The 27,786-nt window shown below is 48.1% G+C and overlaps 1 protein-coding gene across 1 annotated transcript in view; it reads right to left on the reverse strand.

Moving 5' to 3' along the window:
* LOC8028885 (arylsulfatase B) overlaps positions 1–21,441 on the reverse strand; it is an 84,839-nt gene extending 63,398 nt beyond the window's left edge. Inside the window, 2 exon segments of the mRNA XM_040212396.1 lie at positions 20,497–20,656; positions 21,325–21,441. Of these exon segments, the coding sequence (XP_040068330.1) occupies positions 20,497–20,656; positions 21,325–21,441 (277 nt within the window).
* Positions 21,442–27,786: the final 6,345 nt, after the last annotated feature.

A 27,786-nucleotide genomic window follows, 5' to 3' on the forward strand; every position in this document is an offset into this window, starting at 1 on the left:
AAAGACATGTACGATGTTGAGCACAGCGAACGCAGCGTACCGCAGAACGTGCGCATTTCATTGGCCGACGAGCAGAAACTCGATTTCTGTCACAAATCAGTGTATGTGTGCGCTGCACTATGCCGCGTTTGCTACACTCATCGTGGGAGTGTAGCAGGCTTTAGCGACCTGAGGCAGCTATTGTTTTTTTTCTGCTTAGTGCGTGATGCATATGCCAAATGACTGCGATCTACAAAGCACGACGATCAAACGACAAGCTAAGAAATAAAAATAACTAGGAAATTTATCTTACGCTGGTAGAATGAAGCGAGTACCTAATGCGAGTTATGCCTACGGATATTCCATTTTTTGATGTACAGGGTTTTAAGGCAAACATCTTACAATTGTTCCATTACGCGAAAAGCCGCCTGCGTTGTCCCCGAAAAATGGCCATAAAAACAGGTCATCACGCACGCGCCTCAGAAATAAAACAAAAAGAATAGCACAGCAACGCACATGCTTCGTCACGCAAGCCGGCGGAGGGGGGGGGGGGGGGGGGGGGGGGGCCTGCTCTATAAGTTTTGACAGAGAAGGCAGCAAGAAAAGCTTAGTTTCGTTGAACTATTCTAAACAAAAATGTTGTGTTGACACCACAACAAAAACTAGGTATTTAAAGGTCTTCAAAATGTACAGCTGCCGAAAAAATAACTAAAAGAACTTTGACACTAAAGTGGCGAGGAAACATTGCATATCATATCACACTCAAAATTCGTTTTCTTGATATTCTGGCAAGTAAGGTTATATAAACAATTATTGATCTATAGCAACTAAACGGGAAAAAAAAGAGAATTAGAGAAGCGGGATCATTCAGTAATTCACCGCTCCCAAACGACATTCGCGCTTTGACTATAAACTTCTACCGCTTGCGCTAGTCACGCTTTTTCGCAGGGGTATGAAGTAGGATGGAAGATATTCTTTTTCACAACCGAGCAGACAAAAAAACAAACAAAAAATAGGACCATTTTCACACCCGATAAAGCATCTCTGCTCCGACCGCCAGGCCTCCATCAGCCGTCGGGTGGCCGCGCTTTAAAGCCCCTTGTTAGAAGCGTTTTTTGCAACTACCGCCAACCATCGTTGTGGAAACGCGCAAGACACCTGCCACGAGCCGGTGCTCTGCCGCCATCCGCTTCCAAGGAGAGCTCTAGAGCAACTAAGTAAGCTGCACTTAGAGAATCAGCACTCTGTTCCCCGTCATTGTAGTGGGCGCCGCCATTTTGGTTCTTGTGTACGGCAGACGAAACCGTCGATCGTCATGATTAAAAAGTGCGACTTCCTCAGCATTACATTCGGTGTTAGGAAGCTCATGTAATATTGTTTTGCTCTGTTGCGAACTGTTTAAACATTTGTAGAGGTCGGAGAAGTGTTTGCTGTGATTTCAGATAAAGCTTCAGATAACTGGCAACTAGGATTTTAAGCCACAATACGGGCAAGTGTCGTTTTATCTGAAGCATAGCTTATTTAGTGGCACTAGACCGCTCATTTCAGTGCTGTGCCGCCATTTGCTTCCAAGTAATACTCGACACACGAGCCTCGTGCACTGGCGCATTTCACGCTCTTGAAAGACGAAAGCAAACAGATCGAGGCGCTCTCTGTCCCACTACACCCTCACTGGCGTGCTTGCACATCGCGACACAGACGGCCGCCACACGGCACACCTTCCCATAATACAAGTCACTGGATACTGGGAAAGTAGCACGAAGCTCCCCATATGGTCGCAAATTTTGATCCGTGAAATGAGCAATTTCTCCTTGGACTCCTCCGTTCTTTGTGAGCCGATCTAAATTTGCTGGTGACGGGTAGCTTTATGAAGACGTTTCCACGCACCTGCGAAACAAGTACATCTTTGTAACACCACAATATGCTGTGTCGGTGCTTGGAGGCACTGAAAAATACGTTTACTGTTTTAAAATACGCAAGAAAAACAATATAATTGCAAGAGATCCGTGAAGATGGGCTTGGTTGATAAGTTGATTGCATACACAGTGCCAAAGACGCTTCTATTAGGCAGTTTTTGTAAATCGTTTTCGCCGTCCCGCAAGGGCCCACCGCAACCCGCTACGATAGCGGAAACTCCACAGTCAAGGCTTTCGGCACGCAGCCGCAGTAGCAACTTCTTCGCTACGGAACGCTTAGCGGAGGGGGCAACGCGGTCTACGAAAACTCCCTATTGGCGAGGAACGCTCCCAGTACGATGATGCTCCATAGTGATCTTGGCACGACTGGTTTAGAACGACACTCTGGAAGCTTCGACGATTTGATTGGACCGAGATGGCAATTTCAGTGGCAACGTTGACAGATTCTATCTGTTCTCGGTTCAATGTTCTTTTCGTCTACAACCCCGACCGGTCATCTCTGGCCGGGGTTGCTTCAGGTGCGTCATGCACCTGGTGTCTCCCCCTCAGCCAACGAAGGCTCTGACCTTCGGCGTCTCCTGCCCGCGGGGTGCGTCTGTGGATTCCATCTTCGACGCGGCCACGGGCATTGTCGGCACTGCCGAATTGTTTTCTGTACAACACCTGGGAGCAAGCAACTTCCAATTCTCCGTCACCCCGTCGTCGGCCATGAGCCGCATCGTCAACGCCGGCGCCCTGAGCATTGGTGGAACCCTCGTTCCAATCGTCCCCGTCGGAACGCAAGTCACAAACATGCCTCTTCTTGCCGGTCTACGTCAAGAGCGAAGCACTCGCCGCTGCCCTCGCACCCTACGGGAAGGTCCTGGACATCCGGTTTGGAGTGTACCAAGACCACCCTACCCTAGGGACGGGCACGCGCTACATACGCATGGATATGAAAGAGTCGACTCCGATGCCGAATTTCCTCCGCATCTCCGGCCATCGGGCAACCTTGGACCACCGCGGCCTCCGACGCGTATGCCGACGGTGCCAGCGGGAGGGCCACATCAAGGCGGCCTGCAATGTGCCCTACTGCACCCGCTGCGCCGCTTTCGGCCACGACTCCGCCGGATGCGCGGCCGGTTGCGGGCGTTGCGGGGCGGCCCACGCGACGGTCGACTGCACCCAACGTCGCACCTACTCGTCCGTGGCCGGCCAGAGCCTGGACGAGTTCCCGGCCCTGGCATCGACCCCTCGGGATGGACCCCCTGCCACCCCTTCACCTACAGCGCCGAACGCACCCGCCCCGACACCCGCCGTCGGCCCTACCGAGTCTACCGCGCCCTCCCCGTCCACCGAGACAACCTCGCCTGAGCTCGATACGACGACACTGCAGCCAACGCCGGCTACCACCATGGCCACGGGTGAAGATTCGAACGCACCAGCAGCCATGCTTTCGAACGCACCGGCAACCACATTCTTGAACGACGCTAAGACCAGCGTTCCACTCCCCTCGAGCTCCCGCTCCGATGAAGCGTCGATACAACTCGAGTCCCCGACTGCGCCGGAATTTCAGTCCAGCCCGAGCCTCAACTGGAGCGACCTAACGGAGGGCTCGGACGAGGAACGCCTCGTCATCCACCAGACCGCCGGGGACGCCGCCAAAGGACTGGAAACCCGCTCAAGACCGCTTTACCGAGAACGACGCCGCAACGCAAGCCTGGAACCGCGGAGACTTCGCAATCGAAATCGCAGCCGACACGGTGCTGCTGAGGAGGGGAAGCGTGTCCTTTCCAGCAGCGACGAGTTCGCGACCCCGCAAGGCATCTCACCCGCTGCAGCTCGCCTCAAGCGTTTGCGGAACGACTTCTCTTCGCCCACTGAAAGCCCCAGCAACCAGCCATCGTCCGAAACACCCTCGGATTAACGAAGAGCCAGTGACTCATTTTCCTTCTCTTCGCACTGCTACGGGTCCTCACCCTGAATGTCCAGGGGTTCCGCAGTGCGACCAAACAAGTTGAGGTTCTCCAGCTTGCCCGGACTGTCGGTTGCGACCTCCTCTTCCTCCAGGAGACAAATTTCGTTTGACAACACGACGTCACCGTCTTCAAGCAGCGTTATGCAGTGGATTGTTTTTGCTCCTTTGTTACTACCCGGTTCTCGGGGTTAGGAATTATAATTTTAATCGCGCGCTCATGCGGCAAAGCTCGTGCTGCTTTGACACCGATGGCCGATTCATCCCATTCTATTTTTTCCTGGACGCCGCCCGTTTTCGCACCGTGTGTGTTTACGCCCCGACACAACCCGCACTCCACGGCATTCTACAAGAACTTGGATGTTCACGTCCTCGACGCGCGCCACTGCCTGGTACTCGGAGATTTCAACTGCGTCGTCGACTCCCGGCGCGACGTCAGGGGACCAGGGTACGGCCGCAGTACATAGAACGCCCGCGAATTGAGACGGCTGATTGGACATTTCGACTTGGTGGACTGCTGGATCCTTCTCCGCGGTGCCACTTTCGAGCACACCTGGCAACGTGGTAGGTCAAGCCGCCGCCTGGACAGGGTCTACGTCACCGAGACCCTGGCCTCAGCCGTTCAAGCTTGTGGGGCTGTGGACTTCACCCGCCATCGGTCACATCTCAGACCACCGGCCAGTGCTCGCGGAGCTCTGTCTGGCTCCCTCGACCGGGCACCAACGCTTCTGGCGTTTGGACTCCCAGGTCCTGCGGGACCTGACGAGCCGCGACCGCTTGAAGGAAGTTTTGCGCCGGTCTCTCCTTCGAGTGACGCCAGATCCAGCGAACTGGGACCACCTTCTGGAAACCTGGCGGGTGGCGTGCGTGACGGAGGGCCGTGGACTGCGTCAGCGGGAAGTTGAAGAGCTTCGCGAAACATCGCTGCGAATCCGCATTGTACGTCGCGGGAGCGCTGGGACTCCCCTTATGAGGGGCTACCTGTCGCAGCTCCTCGACCGGTACCAACGCCTACTACGGGCGTCGACGACAGCAGCGACAGTTCTTCAGGAAGGGGCGGACCCTCCTTCCACCCCGAAGTGCTTCGCTACACACATCGCACACAGGTGAAGGAGCGGCGAGTCCCGCCCTTTCCAGTTCCTCCATCGACGCCTCCGCCTGGCCAACCTTCCGTCCCAAGCTTCAGCTCCAACTTCGAGGCCCTGGCGACCTCAGAGTCAACGATAGACCGCGTGACCCGGGCCCCGCACCCTTTCCTGCACGACCTCCCCAAATTTCTACCCACCACTGGCGATCAGTTGTTCAAGCCTCCCAATGCAGAGGAGGTTCACAGGCGTTTGCGGAACGGAATTTTCTCCTGAAAATGAAGACTGGATCTGCGCCGGCCCGGATGAATTCCCGACCGAGTTTTACCGCACTTACTGGGATGTGCTGGGGGAGCATGTCTGTGCAGTCCTCCGCACCTTCTTCACAGAGCTCCGCCTGCCGGAGTCCTTCCGGCAGGGCAGGATAATCCTGTTGCCCAAAGAGGGAGAGACCCCAGCGACCCAGGGGCGTGGCTACCCATCACTTTGCTCAACGCAAGTTACAAGCTGCTCGCTTAGATGCTTGCACAGCGGCTGCACGACATCCTCCCGGACATGGTAAGAACGCGCCAGACATGTTCGGTCGTGGGCCGCAGCGTCCACACACTGTCATCACTCACAAGAGACGTGCTTCACTACACGAACTCCCAATGCGCCAGGGGTTTGATCGCCTCCCTGGGCCAGGCGAAAGCGTTGGATCGGGTTGAGCACCGGTCCTTTCCTTTTCGCCACGCTCGACGCCTTCGGTTTCCCCCCGGAGGGTGTCCGCCTCCTCGAGATCCTGTACGCTGGCATGAAGAGTGATCTGTGCGTCTACGGCAGCGTTGTGGCCAGCTTCCCCGTCACTCGAGGCGTACGCCAGGGCTGCCCACTCTCGACGCTCCTCTTCGTCCTGTCGCTCGAGTCGTTCCTCACCAACATCGACCGGTGCTCCCTGGTGCGCGGCCTCCCTCTCCCCGGCAGCGGCGAGGTGAAGGCGACTGCGTACGCCGACGACATCACACTGTACCTACGCGACGCTGACGACCTTGGCGCGGCGCTTCAGGTCTTCAAGACGTACGGCTCGCTCTCGGGCACATGCCTCAACGAGCAAAAGAGCAAAGCATTGTGGGTCAACCGCCCACCAGACCCAGCCTCCCCGCTCCCGGCGGCTGCCGTGGTGACGATCCTAAGCGTAACGTACAACGCGATGGGAATATCGCCCGAGATGTGAACCCGCCTTGCGCGCGACATCACGGCAAGTGTGGATCGTGCCCGCGACTACGCTCTCCCCATGGCCGATCCCCGGTACCTGGCCCACTCGGTGTTCTGCGGGCGTCTCTGGTACATAGCCCAGGTGGTAGTACCACCGCCAAGCTTCATTAGACAAGTGCGAAGTTCTCTGTTCAGATTCTTCTGGATGGAGAAAACCGAGCGCGTCACGCGTCAAGTGCTCTCCCTCCCGCGCGAAAAGCAAGGATGGGGCTTCCCCTGCGTGGATGGCACGCCCTCGCTACTCCAGCTCAAGACCATGCTCATGATCCTACACGAAGCTGAGAACCCGGCCAGATCTCTCGCTCTCTACTTCGTGGGGCGCTCCCGCCGAGACCTGGGTGTCGACCTCACCGGCCCGTCGGGTGCCTGCGCTGAGACACCGCCCCGGCTTACTGGAAAGCGCTTCAATTGCATCGCCGCCTCGTGGAGCATGTGCCACAATTGGACATTACGACAACACCAGCGTCACGCCTCGCCCAAACCCTGTTTCAACCACAGTTCACTCCCATGCAGATCGGACTCTCGCCGCCGAATTCAGATACCTCACTCAAACTACACTCAAACTGAAGGGCCCCTCCACTTCCTCGAGGAGGGCGCGAGGGCCGGCCCTGGCCAATCGCGACGGCGGATCCGTCCTCGCGATTGGCCAACGCCGGCCCTCGCGCCTTCCTCGAGAAAGTCGAGGGGCCCTTCAGTTTGAATGTAGTTTGAGTGAGGTTTCTGAATTCGGCGGTCGGATTCGTTCCCATGGGTCCGCCTCACCTCCTTCAACCTTCCAGGACACCATCGACACTTCAAGTGGCAGCGCGGCTGGGGAGTGCTTCCCACACGAGACCGGCTACTTCGGTGGGGCGTGTGTCGCACCGATCAGTGCCCGAACTGCGACAACCGAGAGACGAACGTGCATGTTGTGTCGGAGTGTGTGGTGACGCGCCCGTTCAGGCGGGTGGTTCGCGCTAGTTACCGGGGGTGGGGTGTAGCACTGTACCTCCTACGCGGACGCTGTCCTTCGGGGCTCATCGCGTGCCTTCTGCTCGCCGCGAGCGAGTACGTCCTATGGCGAAACCGGTGCTGTGCCGTGGGACAGGGACGGAGGTTGCGCGCGCTCTGGCCGCTTTTGTTCAGGCGACGGCGGGAGCTTGTGTCGCACCTCGAGGAGCAACTGTTCCTTCTCGCAGAGCAAGAGTTTCTACGACGCTGGTCCTGCCGATACCTCCACGTGCACAACTCTCACATTGAACTGCGATTTCAATATGTCGATCATATCTAGATCGCGTTAGGCGGAGAAAGAGGGAACGGGACGCGATGAGGCCCTCCCTTTGTGGCGTCGCAAGGGCGGCACGTGCGAGCGCGGCACCGGTCGGTGTCTCTTTGCGCGAGTGGTCGCGCGGACGGGCGCTCTGCCGAGCAGCGGGCGCGCGCCCGCGCGGTAGGCGCGGGGTTGGTTAACTTGGCTTGTGGATTGTAGAGCCTGTATATACTGTACATAACGCTTTTTCGGTTTTTGTTCTAGCCATGACACCACTGTTGTAAATAAAATTTTCTGACCAGATTAGCCAATCGCCTTGCGAGGTTTTGGTCATCTCTATGTCAGTATCTGTTTGTGTCCGGCTAGCAGGTAGGGAAGGCAATGGCGCTACTTTCTCAGGATCCAGTGCACCCTACCCGAACACAAAGCGCTGGCAAAAGACGTTTTTCTTCGCTTGGGTCGCGCGTGAGCTTTGATAACTTCTTCCTCGATTATTCTATGGTACAATGGACATGCTGTATGCGCGTCAACAATACCGGTTATTTGGTAGTTAAGTTTTTGCATGCCATAATTCGTTCGAATCCTAGGCACTGGTCTTTTCGTATGCCGAAAAGAGTAGGCCTTATCGTCCCGAGTTTTACTGAACTCGACGTAGAGCTTATTTTTATGAATGAATTTTGCTAACGTAAAATAGTAAACCTGGTCCGCTTTCAGTATATTGTGTATTACATAATGCGGCTCACAGTGAATGTCCTGTAGGTTTCGATGATGGTCAGCATACCAGTGTTGCGGAGTTGCCACTCCAGAGTTGGAATGATTCCGGAATCATTCCGCATTTTCGCGACCCCGGAATGGAATGGGAATGGAATGGCGGCAACGTTCAGGGGAATGGAATGGGAATGGAATTAGGTGCCTTTTGCCCGGAATGGAATGGGCCAGGTTCTTTATATTTTATTTATTTATTATTATTTATTTTTTACGTTCAGCTATACCGAGTCAGTCAGGGAGTCGGTTGTTCAGAAATAAAATGAGCGGGAAACTGGGAACCCGCGTAATGCCCTAACAGACTTATACGAAAAAAAAGATGCAATACAAAAAACAATCGTCAAAGCAAAGAATAGAGGGCGGAAAAAGGGGAGGGGGGCGGTGGCGCCTTTCACCAATGAAGTTCAACACATATCCGAATGCGTCTGCGCCTGTAATATTGCACGGCTCAAGGGTACGCCATCAGCCCACGTGAACGTGACCCGCTGCTCTGGTGATCCGATACCCAGGAAGGAGGCCAGACGTGGCCTCGCTCTGCGGACCCAAACTTCGTACACTTGCGACTCGTCTCAAGCGCGCTGTTTCTCGGAGAGCTTGCACCTGTGCCGGCCATCTCAGGTCGCAATCCACGAGGTCTCTATCTGGAGTATGCAAGACGAAACTTGGAAGACGGCCATTGATGCGTTGGAGGCGGAGAGTCGGCAGGAAGGACTAACAAAAGGGATGCCACCGTATCGATTCTTCATCCGTAACAGAAAATAAGACATGTGCTTCAGGATGCTTCAGGTGGTCCACTTTTCTCGAAAATTCTAAATGCAACTGCCTGCATGGTCTTCCACAAGGTCACCTACAACGAAAGTACGTATTGTACTTTCATACAGCAGCGTGGGTAAAGTTTCATGTTCAAGGCAACACCTACAGATTCAAGAATACTAGTTCATCCCACCGTGACGTCATGTGATCGGTGCTGACAGGGGCGCCTTTATTGGACAAGGAAGTGGTGAAGTTTTGATGGAATTTATTTAAAGGTCGAAGTCTTTTCGCACAACTGGTCAGTCAGACAGGATGCCAGGGAAGGGACCGTGGTCAATCCTTGATGGAACGTTTTTTAAACCCATTGAGGACTCTTCGTCCGGAACCACTACCTTCAAGGCGAAGTGCCAAGCCTGCGAAAAAGTAATTTCGAGACAAAAAAAAAACTTCCACTTTAGACTTAAAGCCTCATCTCAGTTGGCGTCTCAAAGAAATTTGAAAAATGTATTGCATTATCAGTATTTATATTTCTGCCCTCCCAAAAATGGATTCTTGTATTTGTATTTCCAAAGACTTTCTGCCTCTTTTTCAAATGTATTTCCGATACGTATCGCGATACATTTTTACATATATATTTGAGACTTGAGTATCAGTATCTTAGCAACTATTTTAATCTATCCCAGTATTTGTATTTCCAAATACATTTTTGAATATATCTGCCCAACCCTGCAACGTAATGCAGCTGTCAAGTGGCACTTTTAACGTTTAGAAATTAGAGGAATGGAGTGGAACGATTCAGCCATTCCAGGAGTGGGAATGGGCCCAGTGTCCCCATTCCGAGGAGTTGAGAGGAATGGAATTATCGAAAACTTAATTCCCCGGAATGGAATTAGAATGGAATGGGGGTGCCCATTCCGCAACACTGCAGCATACATACACAGGAATTTATTCTGTAATACTGATAGTTGATGATACTTTCCCTGTGTTGTGGTGCCCCAGTCCAAAATTTCATATGAAAGGTGGGAATAGAACAAGAAATGATACAAGCATTTTTTTAGACAGAGCGCAATAAAGTTTGCGATTCTGTACTTTCACCCCAGAGCTCTGGATAGTTGCTTTTTCATGTGACTGGCATGTGGATTCCACGTGAGCTTTTTGTGAAACCAAACTCTAAGAATTCATTTGTTATTTTACTTGTTCTAGGGCTAAATTTATATTTAAAAAAAAAAAAACAAAAAAAAAAACAAAAAAAAACAGCGTCATTATCCCGCTTGTTTATATGCCTGAATATTACATATTTGGTTTTGGATTCGTTAAGCTCCAACTTTTTTGTTGTTAACCACTTGAACAAATTCACCAAGCACCCCTTGGTTATTTATTCGAGCTGTCGTTTGTTGATAACAGCGAAAAAAACGTTCGTGTCGTCTACATACATATACGCAGACGACACGACAATATATTTTGTTTGAATTACCGAAGAACTGTTTTCATTTTACAAGGATGAGAAGTAGGCTTGCTATCGTCGTTTTTCATATTCTATTTTATTGTTATTGACTTTCTTTGGAATCATCAGTCTCTTCATTGCGCCCAACGCCCTAGCAATGGCAATACGTGTTGAAGTGCCAAACTGCATTACCACCCGTGCTTTTTTTTTTTTAGGGCGATGCAGTAACACATTCGGTTTTAGAGCAAACTGCTTACGCAAACTAAACAAGCTCTTCCTCTTTATTTTCGTTGATTGTTTATATATATATATATATCCTCGGGGCAGAAGAGGGTGCCTGATTCGGTGGCCGCGTTTGTGACGCGTCATTCCTCGCCAAAAAGGACGCCGCAATTTTTCATGTCTGGGATATGTACGAAAAATTAATTCAGACAAAAGAATCCTCTAAAGTAAAAAAAAAATATATATATATATATATATTTTTGCTAAAACAATTAATTTTATATGTGATGCTATTATACTTTAAATTTCAGACATTTGCATAAAACACGAGTAGTTAAAAAAAAACATGATAAAACAACGATTGCGTGCTATACAAATTTAGGTATGCGCCTAATTGCTTAATAACAGGCCCTATCTTACACTAAACTACAAACATCGAAAGATGCCGCTTTTAGTCCATTTAGGAGCTCCCAAAGGATGAGACATTAGGAGAATTCTTTACTTTTCTCAGTAAACTTGGACTTGGGCGTTAGCTACAGTACGTTTTCTTTCTCTATTCTCTTAAAACCAATAATTCAATTGCTTATATAAAATTTGCAAAGCCTCGTTTCGTTGCGTTTTAATTGAATGACAAAGTCTCCAATTTTCGCAGAAAAGACCACAGTGAGAGCCACAAAACGCAATGTGGGCAGCGGTGCCCGGAGCTTTCAAAATAACCTAAAGTTAAATTCACCTCATCTGTTAAACTTATCAATAAAAATTTAAAATTACTTTTTGTTGTTGCTGAAAATGTATGTTTTTAAAGATGAGCCTCTCTGACCATGCCTCGAGGCGCCCCCTTCGTAGGCGATGCATGCCGTCGTTCGCCAGCGAGGCGTCAACGGTGTGAGACGCCGCCGCAAGACCTTCAACGCTCTCCTGAAAACACGCTTTGTTCAGTTTAAGTGGACGTTATCCTGACGTCCATGCACTCTTATCCTCTTTATGTTACGTAATATTACTGGCGTCTTAATATTGCTTGACTTCTGTACAGATGACTGCGGACGAACGCGTGCCTGCATCGTCTGCTTCCCGAGTTTGGAGAGGCATACTGCGCGTCGGTCTCGTCATGACAAGAGTGACGTCTCTTCCCTATTGAACTTAAATTTATTTTAGGACTCAGATGTAGAGAAGCTCGTTGGGGCATCCCCAAAAGCGAGCTGCCGAGATAGTATAGAAACGACTACGTCACTTCTCTAAGCGTCATTACGGGCAGGCTTTAGGGCAATCTTTTTGCGTGCAATATTAAAATTCGGAGTAAAAACACGAAAAGTGATTGATGAATACCTATGAAACAATTACATTTTCACAAATTCTGTTAATTGATCAAGCCTCTGATAGTAGTTGGTGTCAATACTGCAATAGCGACATGAGCCGTGAAACCAATAATTAAAAAGCTAATCAACAATGTGTTTAATAAACCAACTTGTCATGTCGGTTATTACCTCAATTTGCACTTCACAGCGCATACACGTCTCACAATAGGAAGCACTCACTCAATCGCAGACACGAAAACATATACACAGGGCTGCATTAGATGAGGTTATCACCTCATCTAATGTCCGCCTAGCCTGACACTCAGAAGGCGAAGACGGCACCCGTGTAACTCTTAGCTTTTATCAAACACACTTCCTCTAAAACTAGTAGTGAGTTCATAATTCGAGACATGTTCTATAGGCCTCTAGTGTATTCCGGAGCCTAAAATACTGCACATGTACGTGACCTCAGGGTTGTGAGGCATCCGCCGCAAAGAGTGGAGGGCTTGTTTCATTATTATACACTGCTTTTGGTAGCACTACATGTTCTCTTAAAACACATTCAAGTCCAACGGACAAGCGACATCACCGTTATCATTTCGCATCGGTGAAAAGCTGTCCGGACTAAATTGTTTTTTTTTTTTTTTTATATCCGGACATACGAGACACGAGGCCGACGCGCGCAGTACGCATTCCCAAACTCGGGAAGCAGACGATGCAGGCCTGCGTTCGTCGGCAGTTACCAGGGCAGAAGTAGAGTAATATTAAAACGCCAGTATCATTACGTAATGCAAATAGGATACAGATGCATGGAAGTCGGGACAAAGTTCCCCTCAACTGACTAAGATGTATTTTCCAAAGAGCGTTGGAAACCTCGCGCAGGTGTCTCACACCGATGACGCGCAGCAAGCGAACGCCGGCAGGCACGGCCTACGATGCGGGACCCTGGTGGCATGGTCGGAGAGCATCATCTCTAAAAACTAATTTCTCAGCAAAAAAATAAAATACGTTTATAACCTTTCGATGTGTTTAAAAAACGAGGTGGGATTGCTTTTCTGGCTCTCAATATAGCCTTTTCGGTATAAGCTGGATATTTTGCCATTTAAATAAAACGCAACAAAACGAGCATTCGAATATTTTATACAAGCAAATCAATTATGAGTTTTACGTGAACTGAGAAAAGCTATTGTAGCTAACACCCAAATCCAAGATGACAAAAACAAAAAAAGAAACAAAAAAAGGCTTTTCTTTTTGGAGCTTTTATTTCAATGTTTTTATCTCCGTGTAGGGTCGGGCATTTTATTAAGTAATTAGGCGCCCATCGGAATTTGTCGGGTACACAATTGTTTGTTTACAATATTTTTATATACATATTTTTTGTCACTACTTGTGTTTTCTGCAAATTCCAGAAATCGAGAGCAGGATAGGAGCAAAAATCAATTTTATTTTTTTTACAAAAAAAAAAAAAAATTGTGTTCGACTATGGTGGTTTCTTTATCTAAAATATTTTTTTCACATATCCCAGACAAGAAAATTTGCCGCGTCTCCCTTGGCATACAATGACCCACCCGCTATTTGGCGCTGCCGGCGCGCAATGTTTCGTTTGGTTCCCTTCCTGATTTGAATGTGACTACAGCGGATACAGCCTGGCAGACAAGCTGCCCGATCTTTTGGAGCTCGGGCAAAAATAGACCCTTTTCGAAAGTCGGCGACATCATGGTGCTTCAAAAAGCAGTTTGCTATTTACCGTACTAATGGCTGTAATCAACCAGCAGTCAGTAGTAATTTGCCGGGCACCAATACTTTCGTTTGCCAACAGTCGAGAATGTTTGTTTTTACCTTACCATCGTTTCTGGATAGTTTCGATAGTGACAAATATAATATCATTAATTACGAGGCACCGATCCACATTGAGGACGTGATAAACTTTTATACATTAGGCATGTAAAGCCAATTATGTGACGCTAACAGATTGACGGGACAGGATTTATAAAGGACCGCCTACGCCGCTCTTGTATTCAATTCCTGCGTCGCATCATACTAACGTCTCGAATGTATAGACCACGCATCATCCGCATCGGAGCATCTCCAACTTCTTCCGTCATCAGTAACCACAAGCTCCCCATTATTACGAACACTATGCCATTGGTCAAATGATATTTATCATTTGACCAATGGCATAGGACTGAATTTCGGAAAGGGTCTGGGTAGAGTCACTGAATGAGTTACACTTAGAGTATTAGCACTATGTTCCTTGATATCGTTTCGGGGGCCGCCAACTTAGTGCTTGTGCAGAGCAGACGCAACTGCCGGTCGTCATGATTCAAAAGTGCGACTTCCTGAGCATTAGATTCGGTGTTAGTAAGCCCATGTGATAGTGTTTTGCTCTGTCACGAACTGTTTGAACATTTATGGAGGACGGAAAACCATGGTCTGTGGTTCTAGATAAAGCTCCAGAAAACGTTCAACCATAATCTAAAGCCACAAGATGGGTAAGTGTCGTTTTCTGGCGCGTAGCTTATTTAGTGGAACTAGGTCCGGGAAACGTGCAGGGAAATTGCCGGCTCGCACCTGAAAAGCGCCACCCAAACGGCTTGCACTCGCCAGCTTTCGACGACGCGAACGTTCTTGCCGATTATATGGCAGAATATTTTGCAGGAAAATGACCACCTGAATTCGCCATAAAAGGAGTTTTCGCTTTGCAGAAAGTCAAGACTGCCTTTCCAACACCTTCGCCAAGTGACCCGGATTCGTTGTTATTCTTTTATCTGGAGCCCCGCCTGAATTCCGAAACCAGCTGCCTCTTTATAATCTGGGTGGAAGTATGGCTCACTTATCGCTGCCCGGTTCGTTCCGCACACAGACCCGGCTGTCACGAAGGTGAAGCTTACAAGGACCTGCTTGTTTTTACGAGAGCCAGGGACAAACTAGCTGCGACATCTCCTGAAGAGAGGAAAGGGGAGTGCGCGGTGTTCACTTTTAAGTGGGAAACTCAAACACGCGCTCGTGTACCTTTGACTGCATCGTCACAGAAGGTCGTCTTCGAGTGCAGAGGACATCGCAGCATTGTTTGTGCCGCGAGGAGTCAAGCCGACGAGCTCATTGATTCGTTTTCTCTAAGCGACCAAACTTGATAAAACACTGTATAGGACACGCTCGAAAAGTAAATGACAGCCGTCCTCAAAGTTTTCTTTCTTTCTTTTTCTGTCTTTGTCTTTTTTGCCTCTTTCTCTCTTTTCCATGTATGAAGTAGCAATCCTGCGAATTCCCGCGGGATAACCTCTTCATTTTTCCAATAAACATGTTTTTTTCTCTATTTGTGCCGTTTATTTTCTTTCTGTTTACCTGATCTTTCTCCCCGATTGCCACTTTTGCAAGGCAGAAGACCAGCACAACAACGCAAGCTAGTTTTCTTGTGTGTGTGCGTGTTTTTTGTTTTTACAAACAGAAAAACAAATTAAATAAAATAGACGTACAAGCGAACGACGTCAGTGACTACAATGCTGAATAAGTGTGGTCTTTTGTTATTAGATACTAGAATAAGAGCTGCCCGGCTAGGATTGTTACCCAATTTATCATGCAAAATTAAATATCGACGAGGAACTATATCGAAAAGAACTGTATAAGCAATCATGTACGACTAAACCATCATAAAATGATTCAACCCTAGTTGGATATATTTAGCTTCAAATGTTATTTTTTTTAAGTTGAAGCGACTGATGAGTGGAATAAGCTTCCAGAGTGGGTTGTTAACTCCCCTAACATGTGCCACGTTGAACCTTCATTAAAACATCAGTTTTCGTAATAAACAAAAGCGTATCTCTAAAAAGGGAGTGTATATCACGGTGCTAACATTTCGCATATTAGGTTCTTATACGTGTAATTTTGAGCTGAAGTTGTATTATGCTTTTCTTCTGTTGAGTTCCCGTGCTTTTCAGAGGTGCCAATTTTGTGCAATTTTCTAGTTACATCTTGCTTCTTGCAAGTTTAGTGCAATTTGAAAAGTCTTTATCAACCCCCCCCCCCCCCCCTCCGGTAATCTAAATCGAGAGGATTCCGACAATATTGATAAATAAATGCGATAAAAAAATCTAAAAAAATCACGCTACTACTCCAGCGGGTTAAGGGGTGTCCAAACAGGACGCTACAAAACTCACGACTCCGGCAAATCGTGCCGCGCTCTGCCGCGATCCGCTTGCGGCCGTCGGAGGAAAATTTCCCTGCGTCAATTCTTCCCGGGGGGAAACTTCCCTCCGTCAAATCTCCCCCTCGCTTCCTCCACGGCGGCCTTGCTCTGCTTATCACGTGGGTCCGGAGAGCCACTCACACGCTCTGTTGGCTGTTGTTCAATCGCTCAAGGCCTCCGCTCACAATACGGAACCGCGTCGGACGCCATCACGACGAAAGTGAATCTCGACAAAGAAAGCAGGAATGTCCCAAATCCACCCAAAGCCGGACCTCCTTGGCCTTCGAGCCGAGGCGATGGCGGTACGCGAGGGCGTTGGCGAGGTGAGACAGACGCAGGTGGCGTGTGACGTCAATCTGAAGAGGAGAGCAGTCGTGATCGTAAAAATTTTCACGACTCCTGCAAACATTTTCACGACTCCGACAGACCGTAAAAATAGAAGCGTCCGCTTCAATTTTCACGATTTGTCGGAGTCGCGGGTTTTGTAGTGTCCTGTTTGGACACCCCTTAACTGTACTCCGTTCCCAGCGGACGGAACGAATCATCTTAGCCAATCCAGCGCTGTGAACCCCTCACGTGACCACTACGCATCCCGCACGTATAGACCTTTTCCGTGTACTCTCGTCCCCAGCCCCCTAATAGGCGTATCCGGTATGGGCGACGAAAAAATAATACAACCTTTCAACCTGCAAATAGCAAAAAAATAGAGGGGAGGCATAACGAGAATGTTTGGCGGTGACGTTTATATAGGAAATGCCTTCTATTGACATGGCGATGGCAAAACAATGATTTCGCCCATACTGGAAGTGACGACAATTCAAGATGGCGGCGCCCTTAGCGAATGTCACGTGGTACTTCCTCGGTATGGGATTGGCTTCAGTGCCACCTTCGCGGTCCATCGTGTACTGAAAGAGTATCGGCTACCGGGCAATGCTGCTTGATTTGACCCTATCTATAGCGACGGAAGCAAGAAATGCTGGGTAAGCCACGAAGCCGTGGGTGCATGCCAGTACGGCAGAAGCTACGTCCCCTGCGGGCCAATCGGAACGACGAAGTGAGGCACGTGACTGTACGCGTATCGACGGAATGCGCTTTTACCGCGAAGAAGTATCAGGCTTTTTGCTGCGTCATGCTCCAATGTTTGCGCGCGGCGCTCGTACACGTAACGCATATCGAAGCCGTGGGACGGCAATGTAGGGCGCAGCGTTCACCCTCGACCAATTTTCATCGAGAAAGGGCATAAGTGGGCTCCCACTCTGACGGCGCCTCCTGTACGTTGCCACCTGCGGCCATAAAGGGAGGAATTTTGAGGCCTCGCCTGTTATCGCGACTAGGGCCAGGGCCATATCTTATGATATCAATCCTTGTAACGCGGTTACGAAAGCATCCAGGCTTCGGCGCGTCGCAATTACGTTTTATCATTTCGGTACAGCTGCTCTTGTTTAATGCTAGCTGCGCTCGCCGCTGACGCGTGTTGCAGCAGCTGTGCATGGGCACCGCCATAACTGATCTTCAGTTTTTGTTTCCCCTTATTACGTTCACTTCACTTCATTATTACAATAGCAGGCCAGGTTATTGCCCTCTTAGATTTTATTCTGTCTTTTTCCCCAGCATTGGCTTTTGTGGAGGCTCGCCCACACCAATTTCAGTGGCTCGGTATCTCGGTAAAACAGGAGAAGGTCAGCAATGGCGGCTGTATTCTGGCGCATGAGTAAAGCGTCTATACTTTTTTGCGGTACGATTTACTTGCTCTGCCCAGACAAACCACCAAAATGTGGATAAAAAAGTGAAAGCCGTTTACAACTCCCTGTAACACCGAATTAGAGCGCAGCTCTTGAGGAGGAGGAGGAGGGAAGGGTACTGGGGGGTGAAGTGACCTGGGGGGGGGTCACGTGACCTTGGGGAGTCATCAGTGACGATGACGATGCGGACTCCGATGACGTCATCTGTGATGATGACGATGACGATGCGGATGCCCCCCCGAAGTCACGTGACACCCCCAGGTCACGTGACCCCCGCCGAGGTCACGTGACCTCCCCGATGACGTCATCGTCACTGATGACGTCACCGGCATCCGCATCGTCATCGTCATCATCACAGATGACGTCATCAGTGACGTCACTGATGACCTCACCGGCATCCGCATCGTCATCGTCATCATCACTGATGACGTCATCAGTGACGTCACTGATGACGTCACCGGCATCCACATCGTCATCGTCATCATCACTGATGACGTCATCAGTGACGTCACCGGCATCCGCATCGTCATCGTCATCATCACTGATGACGTCACCAGTGACGTCACTGATCACGTCATCAGTGATGATGACGATGACGATGCGGATGCCGGTGACGTCATCGATGACGTCATCGGGGAGGCCACGTGACCTCGGGGGGGGGGGTCACGTAACCCTGGGGGTGGTCACGTGACCTGGGGGTGTCACGTGACCGGAAGGGGGGTCACGTGACCTCGGGGGGGGGGGGGGGTCACGTGACCTTGGGGTGACCTTGGGGGTCACGTGACCTTGGGATGACCTTGGGGGCCACGTGACCTTGGGATGACCTTGGTTACGCCGACGCCGACGGCGACGCCGACGGCGACGGCGACGGCGACGCCGACGGCGACGCCGCTCAAGCCGGGAACGGGCCCCTAAGAGCTGCGCTCTAAAAAGAAAATACTTTCAGCGGCTATGCGGCAAAGCGTGTGCGGTGCGCATGCTCTCAGTCATCGATGAAAAGCTGTGCACGCGAACTCCTCCTTCAGAAATGCCACAGAAAGGTTTTTTTTTTTTTTTTTCGAAGTATACGATCATTGAGGGCCTAAGAGACGTAGGGAGAGACCTAATATATATATCCTCGTTTCTAACTTCGTGATTGGTTATTTGGCGTTTATAGCGGCTGATTAACGCAACCTTATTGGCTGCAGAGAGGCAATATAAGATGCTAGGGACCCTGACTCCCCCTGCGTCTTTTACGTTGACACTGACTATACTTACTGTATTATACGGGGCTATTAAAAAAAAGCAAATTTTAAACTTTTAATTAAAAAAACTCTTAAAAGGAAAAACACGTTTCGCGCATCGCCGGAAAGAGGAAGGTTCGAAGTTTTTAGGTGTCTTCCTCTACGAAGCGAAATTTCGTCTGCCTCTGGCGCAGGGGTTGCGGGGACGTCAGCAAGACGAGCTCTGGTTGTCTCGATTGGAGGGACAGTGGGTATGCTTCGAAGCTGCTAGCGTCGAGGTCTACCATCTATCTTTCCAATCGCGCCAATCAGCGCAAGAGGCAGACGAAATTTCGCACTTCGCATAGAAGTTTCGTTCAATATGCCACACGGAGGCGCTGTTTATTGTTGACGGGAAAAATGGCGACAACAGTTGTCTTGTGGGAATGCGGCTTGCAGAGCAAATATATTGGCACATTAAAGGAAGGTGCTTGTCTCGCACTCAAAACGAGCACCACGCATTCCTCGACAAACTCAAAAACTGTCGTCCCTCTCTTGTCAAACGCGAATACTACCGTGACTTTGAACTTTCCTCCATCTGGTGATGTGCGGAGTGTGTTCCTGGCTGTTTATAGTTCGTTTACCCTAACGGATTCTCAAGGACAAAAAAAAAGTAAAGATTATTATTACAAAAATTAATCTAGATAAGTATTCAAACGCAGAATTTAAATTGTACTAAACATTTTAAAAATATTCAGGGGTGGGCAAACACACACTTTATTTCAAAAGTCAACATTCGAAGAATTATTGGCAAACCATAATTATTGTTAGGAGGAAAACTCACCCGGCATAAATTGAAACGCATGGGAACTCTGAGATATTCACACAGAACAAAATAAAAACGAGAATGGTGCTGATGACTACAACATGCTAGAGTTATGACACACAGGACACTAATTCAGAACGATATACAGTATGCTTTAAAATAATTATAACGTAGTTACACGGACATTAAACAGGGGACTAAGGATTGTAATGCTCGTAATGACAATGTGCAATACGTATGACGAGAGAAACCGCATAACGTTGTAGTTTTATTTCGTTCTTTCTGGTTTCTTATTTTGCACGTCGTGGCGTCGTTTCTTTACGCGCGACTATTCTGGCGCCTGGCCTGCTCAGAACGGATCGCGGATTGTGGCATGGAGACCCCTGGCACCAAATAAAGTTTATAAGTTTATCGTTCCTTTTCAAAAAGCCCTGTAGAGGCGGACAGACATATTCAATTTGTTTTCTTAATCACTGTTCACACGCGCGGAAAAATAGTTTCCGAAATAGCGAAGCATATAGATAGCGTCTGTCCCTTGCTGTTCCACCGTCAGCGCCATCGCCCTAGCGTGACGTCACAAATCGGTTGACAGATGCACTGCCCAGGCGATTCTCAGAGGCTTACCGGTTCGTATCGGGTAGAGTCCGGTGAGCAGCGCAGCCCTGGAGGGGGTGCACAGATGCTGAGCGTAGTAGCTGTTCAAGATGACGCCGTCTGCCGCCAGGGCGTCCAGATTCGGCGTGGGGATCTGCGACGATCCGTGGAAGCTCACGTCGTTCCAGCCCTGCGTGTAGTCGTGTCTTAATTTATAGCAAGTATCAACCAACATTCGACTGTTGCAGGTTAAGAAAAGCGGGAAAAGCCTCTCCCAAAAAGCTCCACGCAAGCCATGACTACTGGCTTCCTCCTCCGAACCTCCTCGTCTCCAGGCGATTGCACTGCCATAGTGGGAATAGTGGAAGGCTTTAAGGGAGAAGCTCGTCCTTCTTTTCTTAACCTGTAGCAGTCTATAGAAATCCATTTGTCTCAGGTCTGAAATAAAGGATCAAGTGAATGCGAATTCCTTCTTCAATGGCGTAACGCAAGAACGCCATTGCCAATGATGAAAATGATCGGGAGCTAGAATAGCCCTCACCATAAACTTCAAGGACGGAAAAACTAAGGCTAAAAGATAATCTGGTATTATGAGATGTAATTGTATTTGTTTCACCAGTTAGAACTTTCATACATGATATTCCCACGGGAAAGTGAAATGAAATATGGGGATAGTTTTACATGCTTGTCTACTGCTGAATTCCAGTACATTAAGTTTTCAAGATAGCGTCAGCAATATAGGTAGAGCCTTATAAGAACGGCGGCAATTTACATGCGCCGCATGTTGCCACATGACCCGGATATGATTTATAGCACCCGCTCTTTGGGAGAAAAAATGACGAAGGGTTGTATGCATACCAGGTCGTCTGCTAGAATCATCACGATATGTGGAGACTTCACTTTGGCAGCCTGCGATGAAAGCGGCAGCGCTGTCGCTAAAATCAGCAACGCTGCTCCATATGCTTGGGCACCCATCACTGGAGGCAAGAGCAAGTGATCGGTGTGTATTTCAGCACATATCTTGTGTGTGCGCAATGTTTGACACTGTTTGCGTATCTCGTCTGCTCCGTTTGTGTTTTTTGCGTTTCTACATTACGATCAACGAATGCAAACGACCCCAACTCGCAACGTTACTCTAGTATTACGCTTCTGTATGATTAGAAACTCAAACAGTAAGCATAACCCAGGGCTGAACACAGATACTCCAAAAAGCAGTCGGGATTACAAATACTGAGATGCGTTTATTTTTAGGCACAAAATGCAGATGCTGAGATACATTTGTCTTTTATGCAACGGGATATCCCTGAGATACTTCTGCAAAAACAGCGAAAACGTATTACGGAATATAGATGCAGAAACTTATAGAAATATATCTGTTCCCGAACGGTACCGCGTGGAGAGGGTATGGTGAATGCAAATGGTAATTTAGGCTTGCGCTCCTTCTTTTCTGGCATTTTATGCACTTACCCTTATCTCGAACTTTTATTTATCAAAAATACCGCTAAATCTTATGTCACCCCGGTGAACCACATAGTTTCTGAACGGTACCATGCTTGACGAAAAGCGTCTACAGGGTTCCACGAAAGGAACCCTGTATCGGCGAGAGGGCGCCCCTCAAGCTGCCGTCTTATTTGCTTCTCAGTCGTCCATACTCTGGGGACATTGGACAACGAAGCCCGTGCCTTTTCTCCACTCAACTCATTTACAGCCTTTGCTCTGCTGAATTGGAAAGAGTGTAGGGCTTTGTGGGAAGAGCTTATTCTGGTACTCTTGCAAGTAACCTTCTTCTTAAAACAGAGGTCTCTTGTTATTTTAACGTTGGTGACTGTGATGGATCAAAGGCCGGGTTCACGTTATATATTCTCAAGCAGACTTGTACCGTACGCATTACAAGTAATCAAATTACATGTAATCGATTACTTTTTGGAGTAATTTTGTAACCAGTTGATTACTTTTATTAGGCAGTAATCACAAGAGTAATCTGATTACTTTTTGAAGTAATACAATTACTTGTAATCGTTACAATTTGTCCACGGGACCCCCCCCCCCCCCCCCCTCCATCTTTTTTTTTATGAAAAGAAGAAAAAAAAATTTGCTGTTTTTTTGCACGTAAAAAAGAAAGTATTTTGCGGAGCTGTAGGAAACGAGATTAATCTCATTGTATGTACAGTTTCTGTAAAATGTCCGTTTCTTTCTTTCTTTTTTTTTTTGTTTTTGAGCTGGGATTGGGAGTGGAAAGCCCCAGGGAAGCCACAGTGCATGACAAAGGCCATTCAGGGCGAAGTTTGAGGAAGCAGATTTCTAGCTTTGTGAGTCCTTCGTTCAAACTAGACCCCTCACGCACACCCACACAGAAATAAAAAAATAAAAAAATCCTGCTTAGGGTACCTACTCGCAGCCCATAGGAGAACCAGAACCGAAGAATGCCTGAAGCGGATGCAAAATATAACAAAGGCAGTTGAAATATTTCCCCATTTCCTCTACGTGGTCTTTGTGACAAGCAATGTTTCGAGTTGAGAAGTGGTCGGGGCGATCTCTTCCGCTAATGGATACTACACATGATCCGTTTCAAATCCTGGAGCTGCTGCTCTTTTGTATAACATGCGAGCTAATCCATCTGTGAATAATAAAATTAGCGACGCAAACTTTGAGCGACAAGCCTTGCTCCAGCTTAACAAGATCTAGAACCCCCTCCGTCCCCCCCCCCTCCCCCACACACACACACACTGGCCAACGCCCAAATCATTAAACGTCTTCAAACAAATTCTATTCTTGTGTCCGCATTGTGAAGGTGCAAAGACCACGAAGAGGGAGCCAGTTTTTCTTCTTCAATACTTGTGCAAATGTGAAATATAAGTTGGAAGTAGTTCATTGTTATGAGCGCTAAAGGTGTACGTCTTCACACAATAAAGTAATCGGAAAAGTAACGATTACTTCTTTAAGTAATGTCCAATTACTTTTGCCGCCGAGTAATCAAGTAATCTAATCGAATACTTTTTAGCCAAGAGTAATAGTAATTGTAATCGATTACTTTTTTTTAGTAACGTGTACAAGACTGTTCTCAAGCACTTGCACCAAGCAGATATTTCCGTCTTTTAAATTCATCGTAAAAAAAAGTAACAAACGGAACGAGACACCTAAGTCTGACAAAGTATCGCGATGCAAGTGATGCACTGTAAATGTATTTCACTATTGAAATACAAATACATTTTCAACTGTATCTCGATACAGCGTTACAGATACTCGAAAGTATCTCTATGATACTATCGCGATACATTGGTATCGCGATACTGCTTAACCCTGCCACAATCGCTAGCCCGTCGACCTGGGTGGTACCGCTGAAATATCTACATTTTAAAAAATCTGGAGTGTCGACTTTTTACAAAAGCACTCGGAAGGGCCAATCACTTCAAACTACGAAGGAAGCTTTGCGAATATGACGGAGCTGATACTATGACTAGACCTAAACTTCTGTGCTGCGTGGCACGGAACGTGACGCTTTCACCGTGCTTTATGATCCAACGAAAACATCTTTGTTTTTTTTTAGGTTTAAACGTATTTTTAGCTTCATCATTCACCAAGCTACCCTTTATGTACCGCAGCGATTGGCTTTCCCAACTGCTCTGCGGAAAAGCAGACGGTCCAGATTTCTTAGAGTGTACTTCGTTGGGACGTGCAGTGCTTCGGGATTGGCTGCCCTCAAAAAACGGTCGAGGTTTGCCAATATCGCTGGCTTCCTAATTACGGACCACGAATCAATTTTCAAACTTCCTATATATAGTTCCGAAGGAATCATTGCCATTCTTGTCCAACGAACCGCGCGCTAACGTTTTTTTCTTTTTTCCTTCATGACAGGGTTCAGCAAAGGCGAAAAAAAAAATAAACAAAATGTTTCTGTTTTTTTTTTTTTTAAATAGCTGGTTTCTTACTACTGGTCCTTTATGCTTTATGATTATCAATGGACATATTGCCCATTCATAACGAACGTTTTAAAGTAAAACACGTTTCGACGGATTCGCCTTACCTGTCGAAAAAGTGCTCGGAGAATGGCAGGTGTATTTTGTCTACTGACGTTTGCATTATCAGTTTAACCGACGCATGTGGAGAGCTTCCTCCTCTCTTTCGGCATCATGAGGAGAGTGCAGTGAGACTACGGTGTGCCTCTCCTCGCCATTTATGAAACCTTACTGCGTCCTTCCTTGACGTCCTACCAATGAGGTACACTGATTTCGACCCAAATGCTTTTACGTTATTCATCCACATGATGACGTGCGATCAGATGAATCAAAAACAGACAGACAGATACGGCTGTACTTCTGTTTCTCTTCTCTCCCTGAAAGGAAATACATCTAAACGACGATATAATTAAGTTAACCTTATGATTAGGAGTTCGGTGAAAAAATAATAAAGTAATGACTTAATTAAAATCACACTGAACTGGAAAAAAAACAACTAATGTGCCTAAATGAGACACGCAGTTTTTGTCCTTAATCTGCGCAAAAATTTAAAAAAAAATCGCGCTATATTTAGGTCGTTAGACGCAATTTAGGCGGAGCGGAGCACACGGTCGCTCTAAGCCACATCCACAGATCAGTAAACTCGCCTCTTACTACTGCATTAAAACTTGGGTTTTGGCTAGTTGGCCGATACTAATTAAAAGGTTTGAAAAGAAAGAACAAAATGAGGACGAACACACAAGGACAACAGGACAGGCGATAAATATCAACTGATTTTATTAGAAGTAATATACGCACACCCCTCTGCCCACCATGTATCACAACCAATCATTACTTCTACAAGCAGGCATTCAGAAACGTCACTTCTTTTTTAAGTAAATAAATAGATGGTGCGCTAAATCAATTGTCATTTGTCTTTTTATGTAAAACTAAATAACCTCTTTATCGGTTTTGTCTTTTGCTTTTTTTTTTCTATAAACAATGTCGATTCAAAGTTAGACTTAAAGTCACATTACCTACGGCGATCAGCAAGATTCCCCCCGCATGGTTGCCCACACAAAAGTCATGTTCTCGTGCTCTATCATTAAAACAGCGCCGGGTTCTCCCTATCTGTACTTTCCCGCAGCTGACCGGTATATGATATTCGACATTCATGACACTTTCGGTTGGCTACAGAGCGTGTTTTCTAGAACAAAGTGTTATATTTTTTTTTCTGGTTTGTCAGTAACGGACAGATTTGGGGCGAGCAGATGAACCGAAGCGAGGAGGAAAGAAGCGAGGCCACTTCCCCTCATTCTAACCGTTCGAGGAGGATCGGGACGTCGTTGTCCTTGCTTGATAGCGCCTTTCTTTTCCAAAAAATGCGGCCATCAGTTTGAGATGCCGATGTACGAGTGATGTATTTGAGTCAGTTGTAACCCGTTAAACGCTTCTGTGGCCTTAATTTTCGAAATCCAGATTTCGGTTCAGTATCCCTTTAGCCAGTTTTGAATAATACAATACCTTTTTAAGAACTCCGACATCATTTCCAACATTCCTGGTCGTCAAAAAAACAGTATCATAAGGACCTACATACGAATGCAGTTGTCCACACCCATTCCCCATGCAAACGTAACTCAACCTGACTGGTCTTTAAACAACAATCCTTCTAACAACATTTTTCAAACACGAATTTGTGTGTAAAATTAAAAGATAGTCTCCTACATTTCCGAACGACTATACTATATGCAAGTCAGCAAGGCCTTGAGTAATTCGAATGTCCAAAAACGCCAAAAAAGATGACATAAACCAGGGGCAACAGACGACCTAACACAAACGCCAGATGTCTGTAAAAAAATCACTGCAACAAACAATAAACAAAAAAAAGATTTTTTAACATTTTTGTTGCTAGCTCTTGAAGAACATCGAAACGTGTCCTGTCTTGTCGATCTCATGGTTGTCATCTAAAATATTCCCGGGGGTATTGCGAAATTTGTTGTTCAGTTGAAATTCTTATTTTATCGCAATTTAGCGTGCAAGGCGTTCATGTCCAAGAATTTTAGGAATGTGTATCACTGATCTCTATGACAATTTGCTGGATCGCGCTTTCCCTCTCCGCGAATCAAGCCACCGAAATTTGCGAATCGGCCATCTTTGGCCTGCCCATATATGCCGGGAAAAGCATCGCAGAGGTTGGGAACGACATATTTTCTGCTCGTTCGCCGCCATTCGTCGAAAACATTATTTGAAAACCGTAAATGGCGGTCCAAACCAACCCGCAAAACGTCTTTCGGAGAAATCCGGGAAAGAGAAGGGACGTCAACGGTGACGACAACGGGAACATTCTCCGGGTCCCGCATTCCGGCTCCAAAGTTGAATATATTGATCTTTCAGCCGCACACGGAGTCACGGACGAGGCCGGACAGCCCCTCCAAAGGGAAGGTGGTCCACCCTCCTCGCACTCCTCACAAACCGTGTGCACGTGGTCTTTGAATGCGAGGTCACGGACACCGTAACAAGTGACCACCACCCCTTCCACCCGTCCCGCCCTCTTTCCTTTGGCGGTTGGTTGTGACATCACATATTTCGATTGGCCGGTTACCGCCATGACGTGACTTCACCGGTAGCTCCGGCAGCTTTGGCTGCCACAGCTCGTCCAAACACTTCCGCACACTTCCGGGCTGAAACGGCAGCCGGAAGTTATAAAAACACTTGGGGGTCTTAAGCTTCACCTTTAAGAGTGGAACGGGATAGCGACATCGGACCGCGTTCTTAAAGCTTTCTCAAATAAACGCGCGCGCTCGTTTCCAAGCCGTGCAAGCGTGTGTGCCTGGCCTAGTCGCTATAGTGTAACGTGTCACATGACGTCAACCATGGCTGGGACGTCATGAACCTTTCGGCCCGCTAGTCTTTTCTTCGTCCTCGCCTAAAAGCCCAACCATGCCCTTGACATCACAATACCAACCAGCCCAGCATTCTGCATTGATAAATTTAGAGGAAAAAGAAAAGCTCGGAGCACGTGTAGCGAAAGCTCGCGCTGCAGAACCCAGGAATCCTGGGTTCGATCCCCACCCCGGCCCGCTCGTTGCATGCGTTTGGCGGAGCTGTGAGGTCGAGGGTTAGACCGGCCCGTTCACTCTGTCGTCTGCTCTTTTGGTCCACCGTGTGGATGCTCACTGCAGCCTGGCGGCCCGCGGGCCGCGCATCACGTGATCAATCGGTCCGCGGCCCGGTCCGTCGTGTGGATACACCTTAAGGTGTATCCACACGACGGACCAAATTGCTGCTTTGGTCCGCGGGCCGCGCATCATGTGATCTTACGTCACCGGTTTTTGAGGTCCGCCGGCGGTCCGCGGCCCGCGCTTTTGAGAAATGCCAAGCTACT

The sequence above is a fragment of the Ixodes scapularis genome, unplaced genomic scaffold (assembly GCF_016920785.2).
Source record: "Ixodes scapularis isolate PalLabHiFi unplaced genomic scaffold, ASM1692078v2 PGA_scaffold8__174_contigs__length_109621045, whole genome shotgun sequence".
In the NCBI taxonomy this organism is placed as follows: Eukaryota; Metazoa; Arthropoda; class Arachnida; order Ixodida; family Ixodidae; genus Ixodes; species Ixodes scapularis.